The 18570-nt window shown below is 38.3% G+C and overlaps 1 protein-coding gene across 1 annotated transcript in view; it reads left to right on the top strand.

Annotated features, from left to right (window-relative positions):
* The window catches only part of ENPP6 (ectonucleotide pyrophosphatase/phosphodiesterase 6), a 725945-nt gene extending 708531 nt beyond the window's left edge, over positions 1–17414 (top strand). The window contains exon 8 of the mRNA XM_044089852.1: positions 16424–17414. Within this exon, the coding sequence (XP_043945787.1) occupies positions 16424–16629 (206 nt within the window). The 3' untranslated portion in view covers positions 16630–17414. The remainder of the gene's footprint in view (positions 1–16423) is intronic.
* The last annotated feature ends 1156 nt before the right edge of the window (positions 17415–18570 follow it).

The raw sequence follows: 18570 nt of genomic DNA, 5'->3' as shown, positions 1-18570 counted from the left end.
CATACTCCAAATATGCTATAATAAAGTCATTAAACTTTCCAGAAACTACCCAAACAGAGCCCCCCCACCCCCACCCCCCACTGCTTGGCTCTCAAAGAATTAAACTGTCTAAAACTCTAGAACTCTCTCATACACTTACATAATCATACTTACTAATAAGCCATAAAATACTCAAAAGGCCTGAACTTTGTCCAGTTCTAAACAATCTCATCCAGTGTTACTACCAGAACCAAACTTTATGTTCCACTGGCAAACACCTACTTATTATAACCAAATCCAAGAACACCACAGGAGACTCTTTGCATTCTGTGTCTCGTAACAATGGAACTTTATCCCAAACACCTTAAGAGGAAATTGGAAACCTGCAATCATTTAAAAGTGAACAGAAGTGACATATAGTATATGCCTGGCTGTACTCCTGTGCCTCATCCAGTGAATATCCACAATCCAATTTATAATAATGTATTTTCCTAGTCTACAATTTGGTCTCTTATCTCATGGCTCTCAACTACTCTACAATTCTTAGGTTCATAGGTTCATAGGTTGGTACTAGGCTATCAGCCCTAGGTCCTATACAAGCCTAGCTATAACAATTCCCTTGATATTTCATCCCACAATATTTACTTCCCTGGACCCCTGTCTAGCAGGGTGACTGACATGATCCCCGGGTGAATTTCCTATCTCCCATCCAATCATCAAGATTCCTTTTGAAGAGGGCCAAGGAGGCGCTCTGCTTGACATGTATGGGCAGTCTATTCCAGAGTATGGGGAGTCTCTGGATCAGGAGCCTATCCCTCCAGCATGTTTTGTTCATTATGATGACAAGGTTTAGATCCCTGGAGCATGTGGCTCTGAGGGATTGGGAGTTCTTTAAGTGGAGCATATCCAACAGCTCAGGGTTTGACATGGCCTTGTATGTTAAGCAGAGATCACCTCTGAGTAGATGATATGCCACAAAGTATAGCTGGAGTTTTTGTAGACGGTCAGCATATGGCATCTGCTTTAGGCCTGTGATTCTTTTAGTGAGGTATTTCTGCGGCCTTTCCAGCTGTTGCAGATGTCTTGGGAGGTACATACCAAATGGGGCATTATACTCTATAATGGGTCTAATGAGGGATGAGTACAGTGGGACAATGACCTCCTTTTTTCTGGATGAAAAGCCCTTAGTGATGAGGTGTGCCACATAGAAGGATTTCCTGACTGTTGTGGCAATATGGTTATCGAAGGTGAGACCACTGTACACCTGTGTCCCTAAGTCTCTCATCACACTTTCAGTGTTTAATGTACTGCCACCTATGTGGTAATTCATGGGTACATGTTTTTTTCCATCTATCTTTATCTCATGACTCTCACCTACTCTACAATTCTGTCTCTTATCTCACGACTCTCACCTACTTTACAATTCAGTCTCTTATCTTACGACTCTCACCTACTCTCCAATTCTGTCTCTTATCTCATGACTCTCACCTACTCTCCAATTCTGTCTCTTATCTCATGACTCTCACCACTACTCCGGAATCTGTAATGCCCCTTGAAAATAACAGCATGCCAGCATACTGCTGTTCCCAATCCCTTATTACTACTAAATACCTTTAGAGTCAAATATACTAAGTGGTGTCTCTTTCTGTTCTTTTCCCACCGTTTCTTCTCCCTGATTATATCAAACAAGCTAGCCAAACCGCTGGATATAGGCATCAAAAACACACTACCTTTCTTAAATAAATTGTTATTTTTACTGAGTAGCAATGTCTAATGTATCTTTGTTTAATTTTATGTTTAAGAAAGCAGCCAAAATTACCAACTCACAGTAGCAATATCAAATCTATCCTGCTCAGTTGCCAATGTTTTTCCTTCCACTATGTATATCATATATATATGTTCTATTCTGACAACTACATAATGGATACCATACCATAGAGTTTTACTGTGCTGTTGTACTTACTTTTGATATTTGTATTTGTTATTTCAGTGTTTTATTGTTTATATTGTTATCATAATTGTTCTTTTGGAGCTTTTCTCCCCAGGCCACTGACTTTCCTGATAAACAAATGCTTTAAATAAATAAATAGTGGTTTAGGTAATGCAGGGTTAATGAGTATAAATCTTATGCCGAGTCAAATTGCAGCCAGCACAATAAAAATGAACGCATACAACTAAACTAATTAAATTGCTACATACAATATAATCTGTATAGAGACCTACATAGGATATTCAACATCTAAAGTTAAAAACAGTGTTACTCTCTAAAATCAGAATAAGAAAAGTCAAACTGAAAAGGGAAGATTTATTAGCCATTATTCCTGAAGCAGTCACACTTGTAATTATTAAACAGATGCTACTTTAGTTTGTGACCTGTGTGGCATCTGGCTAATATCCCACTGGGCTGCCAACAATAATGTGACACCATCCACTTAAACCCCGAGTCAGTAATTAAGGAGCCTCAATCCTTACCACTGACTCCAGTGTGGGAGCATCATGGAAAACACCAGAGGACAGAGCACACAATTGTAAAATTCTACAATTTCCCTTAAGAACACAACAGGAACAAGCTCTATTTTCCTGAGATTGGACTATATAACTCTGTCCACCCCAGATGTAATCCCTTATCATACACTTCAGGGCAATGTGTTCCAGTTTATGACCTCTGACTCACTCACACTCAAAATAAATTTAAATCTCACACACACTCAAACACTTATGGGGAGCCTGACACAGATTTCCAGCTGTGTCCTCCCCCCCAATACAAATGGTAAACACTCCTACCAGAGTCAGACAGGTCTACACTCCCTTCAAATGGTGATCAGTTATTAAAAGTTAAATATAAAAATAAATGATAGCTATGACCAGAGGCAGCCAGACATTTGAGTTGACCTGGGAAGTATTAAACCGGTATAAGCATTCTCTAATCACTAAAGAATGAACTTATTGTTCATTCACAATGTAAAGTAATAAAAAATTAATAATAAGTAAAATGATTACAAGAATGTAAATCAATGACTGTCAATAAACACCAGAATTCAAACACTAGAAATATAAAATTAAACTGTAGGATAGAAGTTAATCATTTTAGAAAAACTTTATCTAAATAACTAAACATTCCTAATCTAACCAGAGAATACTGTCCCTGATCTAATCTAAAACATAAAAGGCAAAGGCGGGGTTACAGTTTTTATTGAGTTATTTTTCCAGGTATCTTCTGCACAGCACTGTAACTGACTGCAACTCTCAATTAACTGCTGCACTTCACAAACTGCCAAGCAACTGACTTCAGCAATCTGTTTTATATATTCCAGGTTGACAGTCTCAACTGTCTTATTTTTAAAAATAACAGTCAACAGTTTGAAAAAATATTTTTCCTGTCAATCAGCTGTTCAAATAATCACCTAGCAACCAAGAAAATTCTAATGACATTACCTACTGATAAGCTAATTCTCCACAGACAGTTCGTACTTTAGAATCTCCCACACAAATGTGTGCAATTAGAAATGTATCAAAAGACTGATAGATTCTTTAAACATTTTGTACAAGCAGGGAGATACTCAACATTTTACAAACTTATTTACATTTTCACAATTAGACATGCTGGCTTACAATACAGTAATCTGAGAATATGCACACATCTCCTGCCAGACATGCTAACACAAATGACAGTGTTTTCATTTTATTTATTTATTACTTATTTATTTCCAGTTTGATTAGTGGGGAAGTCCACTGGGCCCAGAGAGCCCGTTTTCAGTGGAGGCCTGGGGAGAAAAGCTACAAGAAACAGATTACAGTAAAGATAGCAGTCCAATAAAAATAAAAGAACAAGTATAAATACATATTAAATAATACAAAACGTAAGCAATATTGCCCATAGTGGAAAAATATCTTGCAGATACATTTTAACAAATTCACACAGTTAAAGTCAAAAGTCAAAACCTATTTACAATATTTACAGAGTGTAAGAGATCGTATGGAAATTAGCTATAGAAGGTTATAGACAGATGTAAGGTGCTTAGGAACTCAGGAGGATACCCTCCCAGGGGCTTTTGTTAAAGAGTTCTAGGTAGGGAGAATGCAGCTACATTTCCATTTGGAGGAGAGGTAGGTGTAAAGCTGAATTTTGAAGTTGTTTGTGTTTGACATTGTCCTTAGTGTGGAAGGGAGAGAGTTCCATTTCTTACCTAAGGCGAAGGGGAGGAGAAGTTGTCCAGCAGGACGTTTAGGTTTGTGTTCAGATTTGAGAGTTCTATTTGGGGTGTATGGGGGAAGGATGTTAGTTAGAGCAGGGCATTTGGTTGGATTAAATATTAGTCTATGTACTGTAGTGAGCTGGAGGAGGTCCAGGTAATTTGTGAAGTCTAACCAGTTGAGGGATTGGAGGGTAACACAGTGATGAGTGGAATGTTTGGCTTTGGTGGCAAATTTAGAAATTTTGTTATAACAGCTTTCAAGTTTGAAAGTGATGGAAGAGGATAGGTTAGTTAGTAATGGGGTACCATACAGAAGGGAGGGAAGGAGGTAAGAGGAGGCCAGAGTATGCCTGGTAGAAGTAGAGAGGAAGTGGTTGTTCCTGTATAGCATACCTAGTTTTTGGTGGGTTTTCTTTATATTTTGCTGAATATGGATGTCGAACTTAAGGTGTTCGTCTATAGTTACACCAAGTAGTTTGGCAAAGGGAACAACTTCAATCGGAGAGTTCCTTTGGCTAAGGACTTGGAAGAAATTTTTATCAAAAGAGAAAAATTTTAAGGGTGTGAATAGTAGTATTTTAGATTTGTTGGCATTAAGAGAAAGGTGATTTTGGTGCATTCAGATCTCAGTAGTTGAGAATGCAGTCTGAGTTTTAGATAGGAGTTCAGGGAAGTTAGAGGCAGAGCAGACAAGTGTAGAGTCATCTGCATATTGGATGACTTTGGCATTAGGAATAGCAGAGTGAAAATTATTGATAAAGATATTAAACAGCATTGGTCCAAGGATGGACTCCTGTGGTACTCCGGTAGGGGTGGGTAAGAAAGGTGAGGTGCCTTTTTTCCATTTCACAGCCTGAGATCTATCTGATAGATAGCTTGAGAACCAGGAAAGAGTGTTTTGGGAGAGATTTAGGTTTGAGAGGTGATTTAGAATGTGCTTATGGGAAACAGTATCGAATGTTTTAGAGAGAACTGGGGGCACTGTGAATACTAAAATCCCAGAATCTTGGGCTTGATTGACAGTTGCTAAGAATGCGAGTAGACCCACTATGGTGCTATGTCCTGTGCTGAAGCCATGTTGGGTAGGGGAAAGTAGTTAGGTTTTAGTCAGAAAAGCCATAATTTGGAGGTGGATGCATTTTCTTCACAACCTGTTTATTGTGCATCTCCTATAAATGTTTTACTGGATGCTGCTGAAACCAAGTAATGTGTATCTTTGTAGTCTATTGCATGCTGTGTTGTGTTGGGCTTACTGATGTTGTGCTTGCCACTTTGCATACTGATCATTTGAAGACTATGGTTACCTTGCCTAGTGGATTACTACTGCTATAAACAGAAATATATTTAGCTGTGTGACATCAGTCATCAGTCTTTTTTTCAATGTCCTAGAGCATATCAGCCATTCATCTTTATCTGTTGCTGTACTTCCTCTTTTCAACTGCCATTAAATGATATTATTACATTCCACATTTTACTGTGGTCTCCCTACTGGTGCCAATTGTGTTTGATATTTTATTTCCTATCATAGACCTGCATGTGAGTTTACTTTCTTATCTGGGTTTACATGTAGTAAAAACTATCTGCATGGACTGTTTCACATTTTATGGGCTGTGCCCATGTGGTTAGGTGGCACCCAATTTTCCATAGCATGGCACAATCTATTCACGATGGGGACATCTGCTAGTGCATATTTAATGCAGCAGTGTGATTTGTAGCTATCTAAAACTTTCTGAGGCTACTGGCTGCTCCTCCTTACCCAAAATTCTCTGCGAATAAGGATGTAATCCAGAGCCCCATGCTACATTTAGTGATTCTGTAAATAAAATGTTTGCAGTTTCTCCACTATTTTGATTCTATAGTGTTTGTTTCTTTTCATTTCCCTTCATTGAAATACCTGTCTCACTATGTTTCATACTTTTTGCTCTGTCTGCTCTTTTTGGGGTATTACTTAGGCTAACCTGTCCACCACCCCACCCCACATCCATGGCATTTTTCACCTCTCCTAAACATTGTTTTTGACTCTATACTAAATTGCTGGTGTTCTCTGGGCTGACATTATTCTTCCTTACCTACCTTCCTTCATTTTTTTTCTTTCTTCCAGTTATTTGTTTTTGATATCTGTGGAGTTATGTCATAATTTGGTATTATCAAAACAAAGAAATCTAAAAAGCACAGCAGTGGAAAGACAGAAAACTCCACCTCAAGGTAAATATGTTCTTTGTGTCTATTGTTTAGCTGATGCTTATTTTCAAGGGGACTATAAAGCTTACATATCTTTTAAATTCTCTGCCATTAGGAAGAAAAATAAGTGAGTTAATGATAATTAAATATAGGTCTGTTCTCACACCTGTCAAGGCCTTTGATAGACAATCCGCTGTTTGACTGACAAGACTTAAATAGACAGCCTCTTGCCATCTCTTTGGACAGGACAGATGGAATGGTAAACCACTGCAGGATGGCCTGGTCATTTCAGAACATGACTGTTCATGTTCTTCCTATTTGGACATTTTATTTCTGAAGAGAGTTAAGCAGTATACATGCAGATAAAACGTATGGGCACCACACAGTAGTACCCCGTTCTGGATATACATGAAGATGAGAGAGGTGGTTGTCCATCATCCTGTCAGACAATGCCAACTTTGCTGAGATTTTGAAAGTAATGAGGTAAAAGGGAGGTTGTCCCGTGTCTCACTATCTCATGTCGATGCATTTTGAAGGAGGCCATTCATTTCCCCTCACCTTTTTCCTGTCTAGTTCCTCCATTTGACAAGATGGTAGAGTTGGTAGTTAAAACACCATGGAGAAATCAACATGTTGTGATGCCAATCTCAATAAAACCTGATAAGACTCTTCAACCTCTAAAGAACTGGAGCTGCTGGGAGAAGATCTCTCAGATAGATTACATTGTTGCAGCAGTTGCCATTAAAAAAACCTCTTCCAGACAACAGAGCCTGACTGTCCATCTGACAAATAATCTCATGCTATGGATAGACTTAAAAAAGTAGGTTTACATATCTTCCACATTTTCAATAAGGGCTGTTACAGATTATAGGAATGATGACAGTCGCTCTTCTGTTCTCTGCAGGAGATTTGTTTTTTGGTGAAATATTAAATATCCTTTAAGAACATTTTGAATAGACCACTAATAATCAACCGCAAAGATTAGATATGCTAAACTTATGAAGCCAGGAGAGCATTACTCTACAACAGAAGGAAGAAACTGTTGCAAAAGACAGTAAAATCCCATGAGTGGAGGAGCTCCCTAGTCAGCCTCAGTAAGAAGCTGAGATCCCTTATAAGATCCTCCAAAGCTAGCTACAAAAACAAAATTGCCACTGATTCTAAGGGCAACCACAAAGCATTCTATAGCTATGTCAAGAATCTCAATGGCAACACCCAGATCTGCTCTGAGTTACAGCACAATGGCACGAAAATTACAGAACCAACTGATATTACCAACATCCTGGCAGATAGGTTCAGTGCTAACTTTACCCCCCTCTCACCCCCTAAAGGGCCTATATCTATACAGGAAGAATGCTGAGTCCCTGTAATCACATCTATGCAGGTAAAAGCTGCACTCTCTAAAACCAAAAACACAGCATCCATGGGACTGGACAACATCCCAGGCTGCGTTTTACACAAACTTCATTACGAACTGGCTCCTCACCTAAGCACCATGTTCAATCTTTGTCTCACATCAGGCTTTGTGCCCACTGAATGGTGCACAGCAACAGTTATGCCACTCCACAAAGGGGGAGCCACCACTGATCCTGGGAACTATCACCCTATTAGCCTAATGAGCCTGGTCTGCAAGGCCATGGAACGTATATCATCATGGAACTCATAAACAAAGACATTGGTAACCTCCAAACTCTGGACCCCACCCAGTTCGGGTTTGTGAAAGGCAGATCTTGCCTTCTGAACCTGATCGACTTTTTTGAGGCAGTCACCAAAACCGTAGACGAGGGTAAGCTGGTTCACATAGCCTATCTTGACCTCGCCAAGGCTTTTGATACCATCCCCCATTCTGGAATTATAGCTAAACTCACTAAACTAGGAATAAATCCCTATGTCACAAGATGGGTTGCCAACTGGCTCACTGACAGAACCCACACTGTAAAAGTTGCAGACTCCAAATCTGACTTCCAACCAGTGACAAGTGGAGTACCACAGGGTTCAGTCCTGGGACCTCTGCTGTTTCGTATCTACTTCTCTGAAATACAGGTTAACACAGAAGGCTTCTGGCTAATGAAGTTCGCAGATGACTGCAAACTAGGAGCCATAGTCGAGTCCCCAAGTGATGTGGAGACAGATGCCTGGTGTCAGAGGCATGGCCTCAAGCTCAGTGCCAAAAAGTGCATTGTCATCCCCTTTGGTAAAAACTCTGTACCCTTGAACTACCACATAAACAGCAATCTACTTAACGCCGAATGTGTGATAAGAGACCATGGGACCCAGGTGGACAGTAGTCTCTCCTTTGATAATCACATTGCCACAGTAGTCAGGAAATCCTTCTATGTGGCACACCTCATCACAAAAGGGTTCTCATCCAGGAAAAAAGAGGTGATTGTTCCCTTCTACTCGACACTCATTAGACCCATTATAGAGTACAACGCCCCTTTTGGAATGTACCTCACAAGACATCTGCAGCAGCTGGAAAGGCCACAGAAGTACCTCACAAAGAGGATTACTGGCCTGAAACAGATGCCCTACACTGACCATCTCAAAAAACTCCAGTTTTACTCTGTAGCATATTGACTACTACTCCGAGGAGATCTCTGCCTAACATATAAAGCTATGTTAAACCCAGAGCTGTTGGACATGCTACACCTAAAAAAATCCCAATCCCTCTGAGCTACACACTCTAGGGACCTAAACCTTGATACCACAATAAACAAGACATGCTGGAGGGATAGATTCCTGTCCCATAGACTTCCTATACTCTGGAACAAGCTGCCCATCTATGTCAAGCAAAGTTCCTCATTAGCACTCTTCAAGAAAAATCTTGATTAGTGGATGGGAAATAGGAAATACACCCCAGGGATCACTTCTGTGGCTCTGCTCAACAGGGGCACAGGGAATTAACTTTCTTGGGTGGCGTAAGCCAGGGAACCTTGTTCGTCACCGAAACAGCCAAAGAAAGTAACTGCTTTGAGTGCTTTTTCTAATGATTAAGAGGGTAAGTCTCTGGACAGATTAGATAAGAGAATGTCCAAATCAACAACTATAGCCTTCAGAGCCATTAAATATCAGGCCTATTTAGTACAGTAGCAGAGTGAGATAATTAGTCAAATGGGAGACCTGGCCCAAAATGTTCAAGATAAATCTTTTACAGAGAAAATGATGATGTTTACTCAGTCTGTATATGCGGTAGGATCTTACGTTACAAATTGTGTTTCTAACACTGTCAGTGCTAGCTTTAGAACATCTGGTTCAGCTGTAGTGTTATATATATTTACTTGGTTAAAGACACATTTCCCATAAAATACTAGGTTCAGAAGCTAAACGTCCTACTGAAGAGTACCCTTTTGTTTGATTTTTATCTCTGAAAAACTATTAAAATGACTGTGGGAAAGGGGGAATAGTGTGAAAAATGTAAGTCATGATTTTTACTGCCTGGTTCACAATTGTAGCAGGAATTATTCTTCCAAGTCATGTCCCTTCTGTAGAATGCAGACATGAGGACTTTAACATAAGAAACATAGGCAATTCCAATGTAAACAGTAATAACAGCTGAGAGGAAGAAATCAGCAACAAAATTCTGTGTGTGAAGAAAATCATGTCAAGTTGTCCAACATTATCTCTTCCTTTTTGCGATGCCCAAACTATAGTTAGAAAGTTCCCTCACTCTATGGCAAATTCCTCTTTTATTATTGTATAAAATGGGTAAGAGAAGTAGTCATTACATGTGATCCTATACAATTTTATATTAGCCCCTTTCAGGACCACTTCCAGATTCCTCAAAACAGAAGAACTTCAGGCAGCTCTTCCCTCAGTTCTGCAACTGTGACAAGCTGTTCAATCGCTGTCCCCTTAGGGGACAGGTAAGAGGTGTTACACAGGGTTCTTCCTGGCACCAGAGGAAGTCAAACAGTGAAAACATATGCTAGATCTTGCACATATCAAACTATTATCCAGAAAATCATCCTTCATTTTCTCTACTTGGCATGTTAACACCAAAAAACAAAGAAAGGTGAAACATCATCTCTTATCAAATATTGCATGAGAGAAAAAACACTTAACCCAATAAACTGTTTTAGTGGTTTTATCTCCTAAAGTCACACACTACTGTGGTTTCACATATCAAACTTTCACAAAGAAGTTTAAGATGTTTACCTTTCCCATTTGTCTTTTTCTTATGCAGGATTCTATGTTAGTAAACGTTGAATATTGAGGATACTTATTTCCATATCCATATCTGCAAAACCAGTGAGCAGTTTATTTTATTTTTATTTGATTTTATTTAAAGTTTGATAAGTGGGATAGAGCACAGAATGCTAAAGATTGCTATCAGACCCTGTCCTGGAGAAAATTATTTATTTATTTAAATTTGTTGACCGGGAGTGTCCAACTGGACGTAGGTCCATTTTCAGCGGAGGCCCGGGGAGAAAAGCTCCACAGTTAAAATAAACAGACAGTATTTACATTGGATTATATAGTGATTAACAATTTACATAGCAATTACTTATAACATATTTACAGATGAAGAACATAGTACATCAGTAGACAACTAGAATCTTTATCTGTGAAGTGCATACCAGACATTAACAAATGTTACACGAAGAAGAAGTTTGTGCTGTATAATAAGTACTGGCTTATGAGCATCTGTGCTTGCTATAATCAAGGTAGTTAGTGGAGTGGAAAGAAAGGTAGTGGTTGGATGGGGTGGATGATATTAGAGTGGGAGTTGCAAGGGCATAGCCAGCATGTTTTTAGTTGCACTTTTAGTAAAGTTTTGAAGTGGGTGCATGATGGTATGGAGGTAATTGTGGGTGGGAGTGAGTTCCATAATTTGGCTATGGCGCAAGAGAATAGTGCTTCACCAGCAGAGTTATTGGCTTTAGTGATCTGCAAGTGATTTTTGCTGCTGGATCTTAGTGGTCTGTTGGTGCAATAGGGTTGGAGTAGATTCTGGAGAGATGGGACATTTAGTGGATGGTTTACTAGTTTGTAGGCGAGTGAGAGTTGATACCACTGAAGGAGGTGAGGGAGTTCAAGCCAGCCCAGTTCAGCAAGAGAGAGACAGTGGTGACTACGGTAGGATGCCCCTGTGGCGAATTTGGCGATTTTGTTGTAGCAGGTCTCTAGCTTGTTTAGATCACATTGCCTTAGGTTGGTATATATTGGAGAGGCATAAAGTAGGGTGGAGATAAGGTGGGAATTTGCTATTGAAATCTTTGCTGCTTTGGTGAGAAATTGCTTATTTCTGTATAACACTCCTAGTTTTTTGTGGACTTTTTTTATAGTCATGGATATGTGAATGTCAAATTTTAGTTTATTGTCTATTTCCACTCCTAGCAATTTGGTGTGTTCAGTTGGGTATATAGTGGTGTTGTCTTTTGCCGTGATGTTAAAGTGAGAGTTGTTTTGAGTATGTTTGGTGGGTTGGAAGATGAGTAATTTAGTTTTGTTTGGGTTGAGTATTAATTGGGCATCGGATAACCTTGTTTCAACAGAGGAAAAGGCTTCCTGTGTGACTTTTTGCAGTTTTGGTAGGGACTGGGCTGAGCAGATGATGGTCGAGTCATCTGCGTATTGTATGAGTGTGCCATGTTTAGTGGCAGAGGCTAGATTATTGGTGTAAACAGAGAAGAGTAGGGGTCCAAGGATGGATCCTTGGGGAACCCCTATGGAGACAGGTAGTTGGGGAGATATGTCATTCTGCCATACAAGGGATTGTTGGCGGTCAGACAGGTAACTCTGAAACCAGTTGGTGACCGATTGTGAGAAGGATAGGTTCTTGAGGACAGAGATAAGTTGTTTGTGTGGTACCATGTCAAATGCTTTAGATAAGTCTAGGAAAGTAGCAGAGGAGAGATAGCCATTGTTTATATGCTGAAGGATAGTGTTAGTAAAGGAGAGTAAGGCAGTGGTGTTGCTATGGTTTGGTCGGAAACCATGCTGAGTACTGGAATGGAGGTTGTTAGTAAGGAGGTAGTCTGAGACCTGAGAGTGTATGCATCTCTCTAGTATTTTGGAGAGTGGAGAGAGAATAGCTATGGGGTGGTAATTGGTTAGTTCTGTGGACGGTCCGCCTTTGTGGAGGGGAATTATATGTGATACTTTCCACAGTGTGGGAACGTAACTTTCTGACAGAGATCGGTTAATCAAGATGGATACTGGGTAGGCCAGAGCATCAGCTGCAATTTGTAGGTATTCACTTGGGAGGCTGTCTGCTGCTAATTTGGTGGGTTTAAGTTTAGTTAAGAGTTTTTTTATGTTGGAGGTAGGTACAGGAGAAAAAGAGAAGGCAGTGGGGAGATTACTAGTTGAAGGTGTGGGTTGGAGGGGAGAGGGGTTGTGTTGTTTAGCTAGTGATAGTATGGTTTGGGTGAAGTGTGTGTTGAATGAGGTAGCAATATTTTCTGAGGAGTGAGGGATGTTAGGAGGAGGGGTACTGACTTTACCTGGGTGGAGGATGGAGTTTATGGAGGACCAGAATTGTTTGGGGCTGTGTTTTGAGGAGTCTAGGGTAGACTGGTAGTAGTGGGATTTGTCCTGTTTTATTAGCTTTTTGACTCTATTGCGTAGTTCTAGGAATTTCTGTCTAGCTGAGGGGGTTTTGGTTTTGCGCCAGTGCTCCCAGGCTTTATCCCTGTTTTTCATTTATGACTTAGTGGTTTTCTGTAGCCATGGGGAGGGTTGTGCTTTGGTTCTGGAGAATCTTATGGGAGCATGGTAATTAAGGATGTTCAGGAAGGTAGTATTAAAAAATTCAACTGCATCATCTAGACTGAGGTACTTTAGAGGATGCCAGTTACATTCTTTGAGGGATGAGATGAATGTGAGTGGGTTAAAGTTTAGTTTTTTACGTATTTGACGGTAGATGACAGGTTTAGCTTGGTATAGGTATTTTTTGAGTAGGAATGTTGGGGAGTGATCACTGAGGCTATCTGATAAGCAGCCTGTTATATATGACTGGGGGCTCTTACTGACTACAGGAAGAATAGTCAAAAAAAAATTTAGAAATACATATTATTATGAAAAAGCTGTTACATGCACATTTAAATATGTGTGCATGTGAGTGTGTAGTATTGGGGAACAGCCACAGCAAGGCTAGGCACCTGGCAGTGTGAAATTTGACTCTAGACAATTGTCACTATTAAATTGGCACATGCAGCCCATGTGTAAAAATGGGAAAGAGGGGGTGTAGATGCATGGATAAATAGCCTGCACCAGTCACATAGAAGTATAAAGCACTATCTACAACCCAGGTGACCCCACTTTGATTGTCAGAGTGGGTGCTTGATGGTGTAGGCAAGAAGCATGGTTGTGGTCATCCTGTGGAGGAGGGATGGTGGCTCCTGCTCATCTCACACCACTGCACTAGTGACAGGGCCTCAGCTGCAGAGAGGAGTTCTGTAATGATGTAGAGAGCCAGTGTTCAGAAGACATGGACATGGCCACCTAAGCCAGTGATGATAGCCCCAATTGGCACATGTAGGATGACATAAATGCGATCAGAGTGGTCTAGGCAGCACTTGCAGTGATGCACATGCTCACATGACTAGAAGGTGTGGAGTTAAACAAAAATAAAAGGAAACGTGCTCACATGGTACCCTCACATTGTCATGGATGGTCTCCCCCTTTAGACAGTGTAGTGTCTTATCAAAGAGAGTTTGATGGTCTACAAGCAGAGGGGAAGAAGCATTATAAGAATATGAAGAAAATGCAATATGAGGAAAAGAAATAACGAATCAAAGTTACAGTGTAGAAATCCATAAATAAACATAAGTACACTTAAAATATAAACTTTTAAGAAAGTAGAATTTCACATTACTATTCTAGTTTTTAATAAACAAATGCGACATTTTCTCACATTCAGCAGAAAAAAATGTTTTGATGAGCCCCAATATCCATGTTTATTTTATAAATTGTTTCCTGTGCATGATGTTGCAAGTTAAATTTAGAATCCTGGCAAATTCCTAGGCAATGAATGTTCAAGTGGCGAATATATAGGTGGAGGTGTTGATTTGGATTCTTCAGTTTTTTTATATTTGCGTTAAGTTTTGTTGAGACTCAAACAAAACAGCAGTTTAGTTAAAATTGCCTGCATTCTGCTTATTGATGCTAGTATGAAGCAAAGGTCCTTTTCAAGCAGAATTAAGATTACTGATATAGAGGGCCTGGTCTACACATTACCACGTTGTCCACATATACAGTTATCCGAATGTGTCTAAGCTCAGAAAGAGGTCTGTTTTTAAGTAGGACAATAAGAATGGGGAGAGAACTTATAAAAAGTGTAAGAAACTTCTCCGTGTGGAAGATTTTCAGCCCATATATCTCTAGTTAATCGCTGTATATTAATCAGATCAGACAAAAGTAGTAGAAGTAGCAAACTTAAACTTGTCTTAAGTAAAAAATAATAATAAAAAATATATAATTGTACAGAATTACTAAGTATTTGAAAGTAATCCAAGCAAGGTAGGCAGTCTGTTTCCAGTGAAAAATCCTTTAAGTACACAGACAAGCGATCCAAGTAAAACAAAAATCAGCTATATATATGTGTGTGTGTGTGTGTGTGTGTGTGTGTGTGTGTGTGTGTGTGTGTGTATATATATATATATATATATATATATATATATATATATATATATTCATATAGTTCAGTAATGCTGCACATCTCTAATTGTAGGAGCATGTTGCCAGTCATATAGTTAAATAATTCTGCACATCTATCATTGTTGGAGTATTGTGCCAGTCATATAGTTCAATAATTCTGTACATATCTTCTTGTAGGAGTGTGATGCTAGCCATATAGTTCAATAATTCTGTACATCTATCATTGGAGGAGCATGGTGCTAGTCATATAGTTCAATAATTCAGCACATCTATCACTGGAGGAGCAAGGTGCCAGACATATAGTTCAATACAAAGAAGAGTAGTATATCATTATAATACAACCAGTAACAGATAAAAATATTGATGTTGAGGGTCCAACTGATTTAAAATTATGATTTATTCAAGAATTGAGTGCTTTCTTCCATCTAGGAGACTTCATCAGAGCAAGGAAGCATTACAGAGCTAAAATACATTCCATTGGCTGATTAAAATAATTGAATGATTGAATAACTAATCCAATCATGACATGAAATGCTTTCTTAAAGCTACAAGAATGAATTCCTAAAAAATCTCTATATACATTAATAAATATACCTTAAAGAAACTTTTCCACCCAATACACAAATACAACCATTAAAATTTAGACATTGTTTTTACTATTTGCTAGCCCCTATATCTGAAACTGGTAGTATGGATACATGCTCATTCAGCCCAGGTGTAAAAATGACACATAACCTAAGCTGCCACATCAGTTCTGTATTACTGAGACAACCTTTCCAGTCACCCCTCTGTGGTGGATGTCAGTTTTTTCTAATATTCCAAAAGTCAGTTTGTTAAACCCACCACAGACAATTGAGCGTTCATATAAGGCACTATTTTCCTTACAGTTAGCAATCTCATAAAGATGTTCATAAATACATGCTTTTTTTCCCTGAGGAAGTCCTTGACTTTAGATTGTTTTACTTTGTGGATTTTATGTACTTTTTGTAATAAATATAACATTTGTGGAATTACTTCTGTGGAATTAGTGCTATCTAGGCATATATCGCTGATTCTCCTGTTCTGTTTGTGCCATTTTTTCTACTTAGTTTTGTGTTGCTTCAGTTGTTGTACCCTTAGAACATTACTATATTTTGCATTATTATTGTCTGCAAGGAACAATATGAATGTTATGACCCTTCATTACCCAGACTTTAGGAGTGCTCTTTAAAATATACTGACTATGCATTAAGCTTTGTGAAGAAATCAGATGTGATCCTCTTAATTTAAAGTTTAATTTTTTGGTTCCAGAACACCTTTGTAAAAATCAAAAATTGTTTATCAGCTCAGCTTTCTAGAAATAAAAAAAAAGTGCAAATATAATTCTAAAAATATCAGACCTTTAAGAATTGTAAGAATTACACAGACAACAGGATCTTTCCTTGACAACTTCATAACAGAAACTCTTGTGTTTGTTTCTATTGCAGATTTCAAACAGAACTTTAAAGCTGGACCTATCCGTGTAGTAGATGTTTACAACATTATGTGCCATGTTTTAGGAATAACCCCACTGCCAAACAATGGATCCTGGTCTCGAGTGGCATACATGTTGCAGAATCATGCCAGCACTGCACATTCTGCACAGCTTGGCACCTACTTTCTAATAGCCTCTGCTCTGTTTCTTTTGTTGTAATACTAAACTGCATTATCATTGACCCAAGGCAATAACAGTAAAGGTGATTAATAACTCCCATTCTCATCTTTTTAATTTTTATGTCTTTTTTCCTTAACTAGCATCAATAAATAATAGCTTGAACCTCTGGAAATTATTAGTGTGAATCATGCACTGTTTTATCAACATTTTAAATAGTACCTTTCTTTCAATTTGTACAAGTACTGTAGTATAAATTCACATGCTGCCAAACTGGAAATAAAATCTGAGCCTTGTTTCTACATGGTACTGTATATTTAAGTTATAAGGTATGACAAGGTTGATGTTATTAAGTAACAACACTAGTTTTGTGTAGCTGAGTAACAACTTCCATTTGTCTGCAGTGAGAGAGAGAGAGAGAGAGAGAGAGGCTGTGCAATGTCAATACAGTGTCAGTGACTCAGTAGCCATTGAGAACCCTTGGATTTCTAAAGCCATTGTAAAATATGGGGAAAATGCAACAAATTATTATTTTTTATAATAGGATATCATCATGGCATGATGTACACTGTGAGACACAGGATGTGACAATATCCTGTGATAACGCACATCCCAGAGGATGTAACTCCAGTTATCCACTGGAATCGCATTGTCAGAATACAAAGATGCAATCATTTAATGTTCAGATCTGAGGATACTGGAGAATATCACTACAGATGTGCAGCTGGCCAAATGACTTTCACAAATCTTGTATTGTGTATAATTGGAATTTTAAATATGAAAATTGTAATAATGTTGTTCTAATAAACATATTTGTAACAATTTTACTGTTTGTGATTTCTTTGACAAAATACACATATAGTTTGTGATTAGAAATTGCACTATTTTAGAAATATTCCTTCCCAGGTGTTTTTGTTCTTTCCTGAACCTGTGCACAGTCCAAATTAGTGCTGCCTGCATTTAAACAATTGTTTAGATGTGATAACATGCTAAATAGCTCAATCAGATTTCATCTTTATGGTTAATAACCATGAAATATCAAAACTGTACCAGTTCGCTTCCCAGCTCGAGTATGTGATATATACATATACACACACACACACACACACACACACACACACACACACACACACACACACACACACACTCATATATATGCACATATACTTGCACATACACACACATTTATGTATATGCACATATACTTACACATACATATATTATTTAACAAAAAACTCAAATGTGCGTGTTACATCTTTTTGGGGGATATTTATTTCAATTTATTAATGATAGTCTCAGCCTGGGAAAACATTAAAGTTTTACAATTACAGAGATAGTTTGCAATAGGTAAAGTATATATATATATATATATATATATATATATATATATATATATATATATATACATATATATATAAATTGTTGAGAATATAAAGGAATCATTTACAGTAACAGAGATAAACAAACACATGAAATTTCTGTAGAGTCATAGAGACAGGTGAACACATGTATTGCATTTCTGGGTACAGTTATATACAAATGAATATATATTTAAATAGAGGGCTATAGAGAAAGCTGGGATTGCTGACAATACAGAGCTAGAGCTTGGAGTACTATAGTGGTGTATTAGTATGACAAGAGCTTTAAGTATAGACAAGTTAAAGCAGAGGGAGTAGGGAAGGTGTCAGTAAGTTGGAATTTGTGGCTTGATTAGGTTATGGGATATGAGGTATTACACAGGCATTTTACTATGTTCAGGAGGTACATTTTCAGCTGAGAATTGAATTTAAAGAGAGGTTTTATTTGAATTTATATTTTATTTTTTGCCACTGTTTTTTCACTGTTTGTAGGAAGGAAGGGATAATTTGCAGACAAGAAGATTTACTTTGATTTATATTTTGTTGTTCTACCTTTAATTTTCACTGTTGTTTGTTAGAAAAGGATAGATATTAGACAGGCAAGCTGTAGCTATCCCAAGGGGCC

Source organism: Protopterus annectens, chromosome 12.part0, assembly GCF_019279795.1.
Source record: "Protopterus annectens isolate FY-2018-M chromosome 12.part0, PAN1.0, whole genome shotgun sequence".
NCBI classification, from domain to species: Eukaryota; Metazoa; Chordata; order Ceratodontiformes; family Protopteridae; genus Protopterus; species Protopterus annectens.
This window is presented reverse-complemented; position numbering and strand designations above follow the sequence as displayed.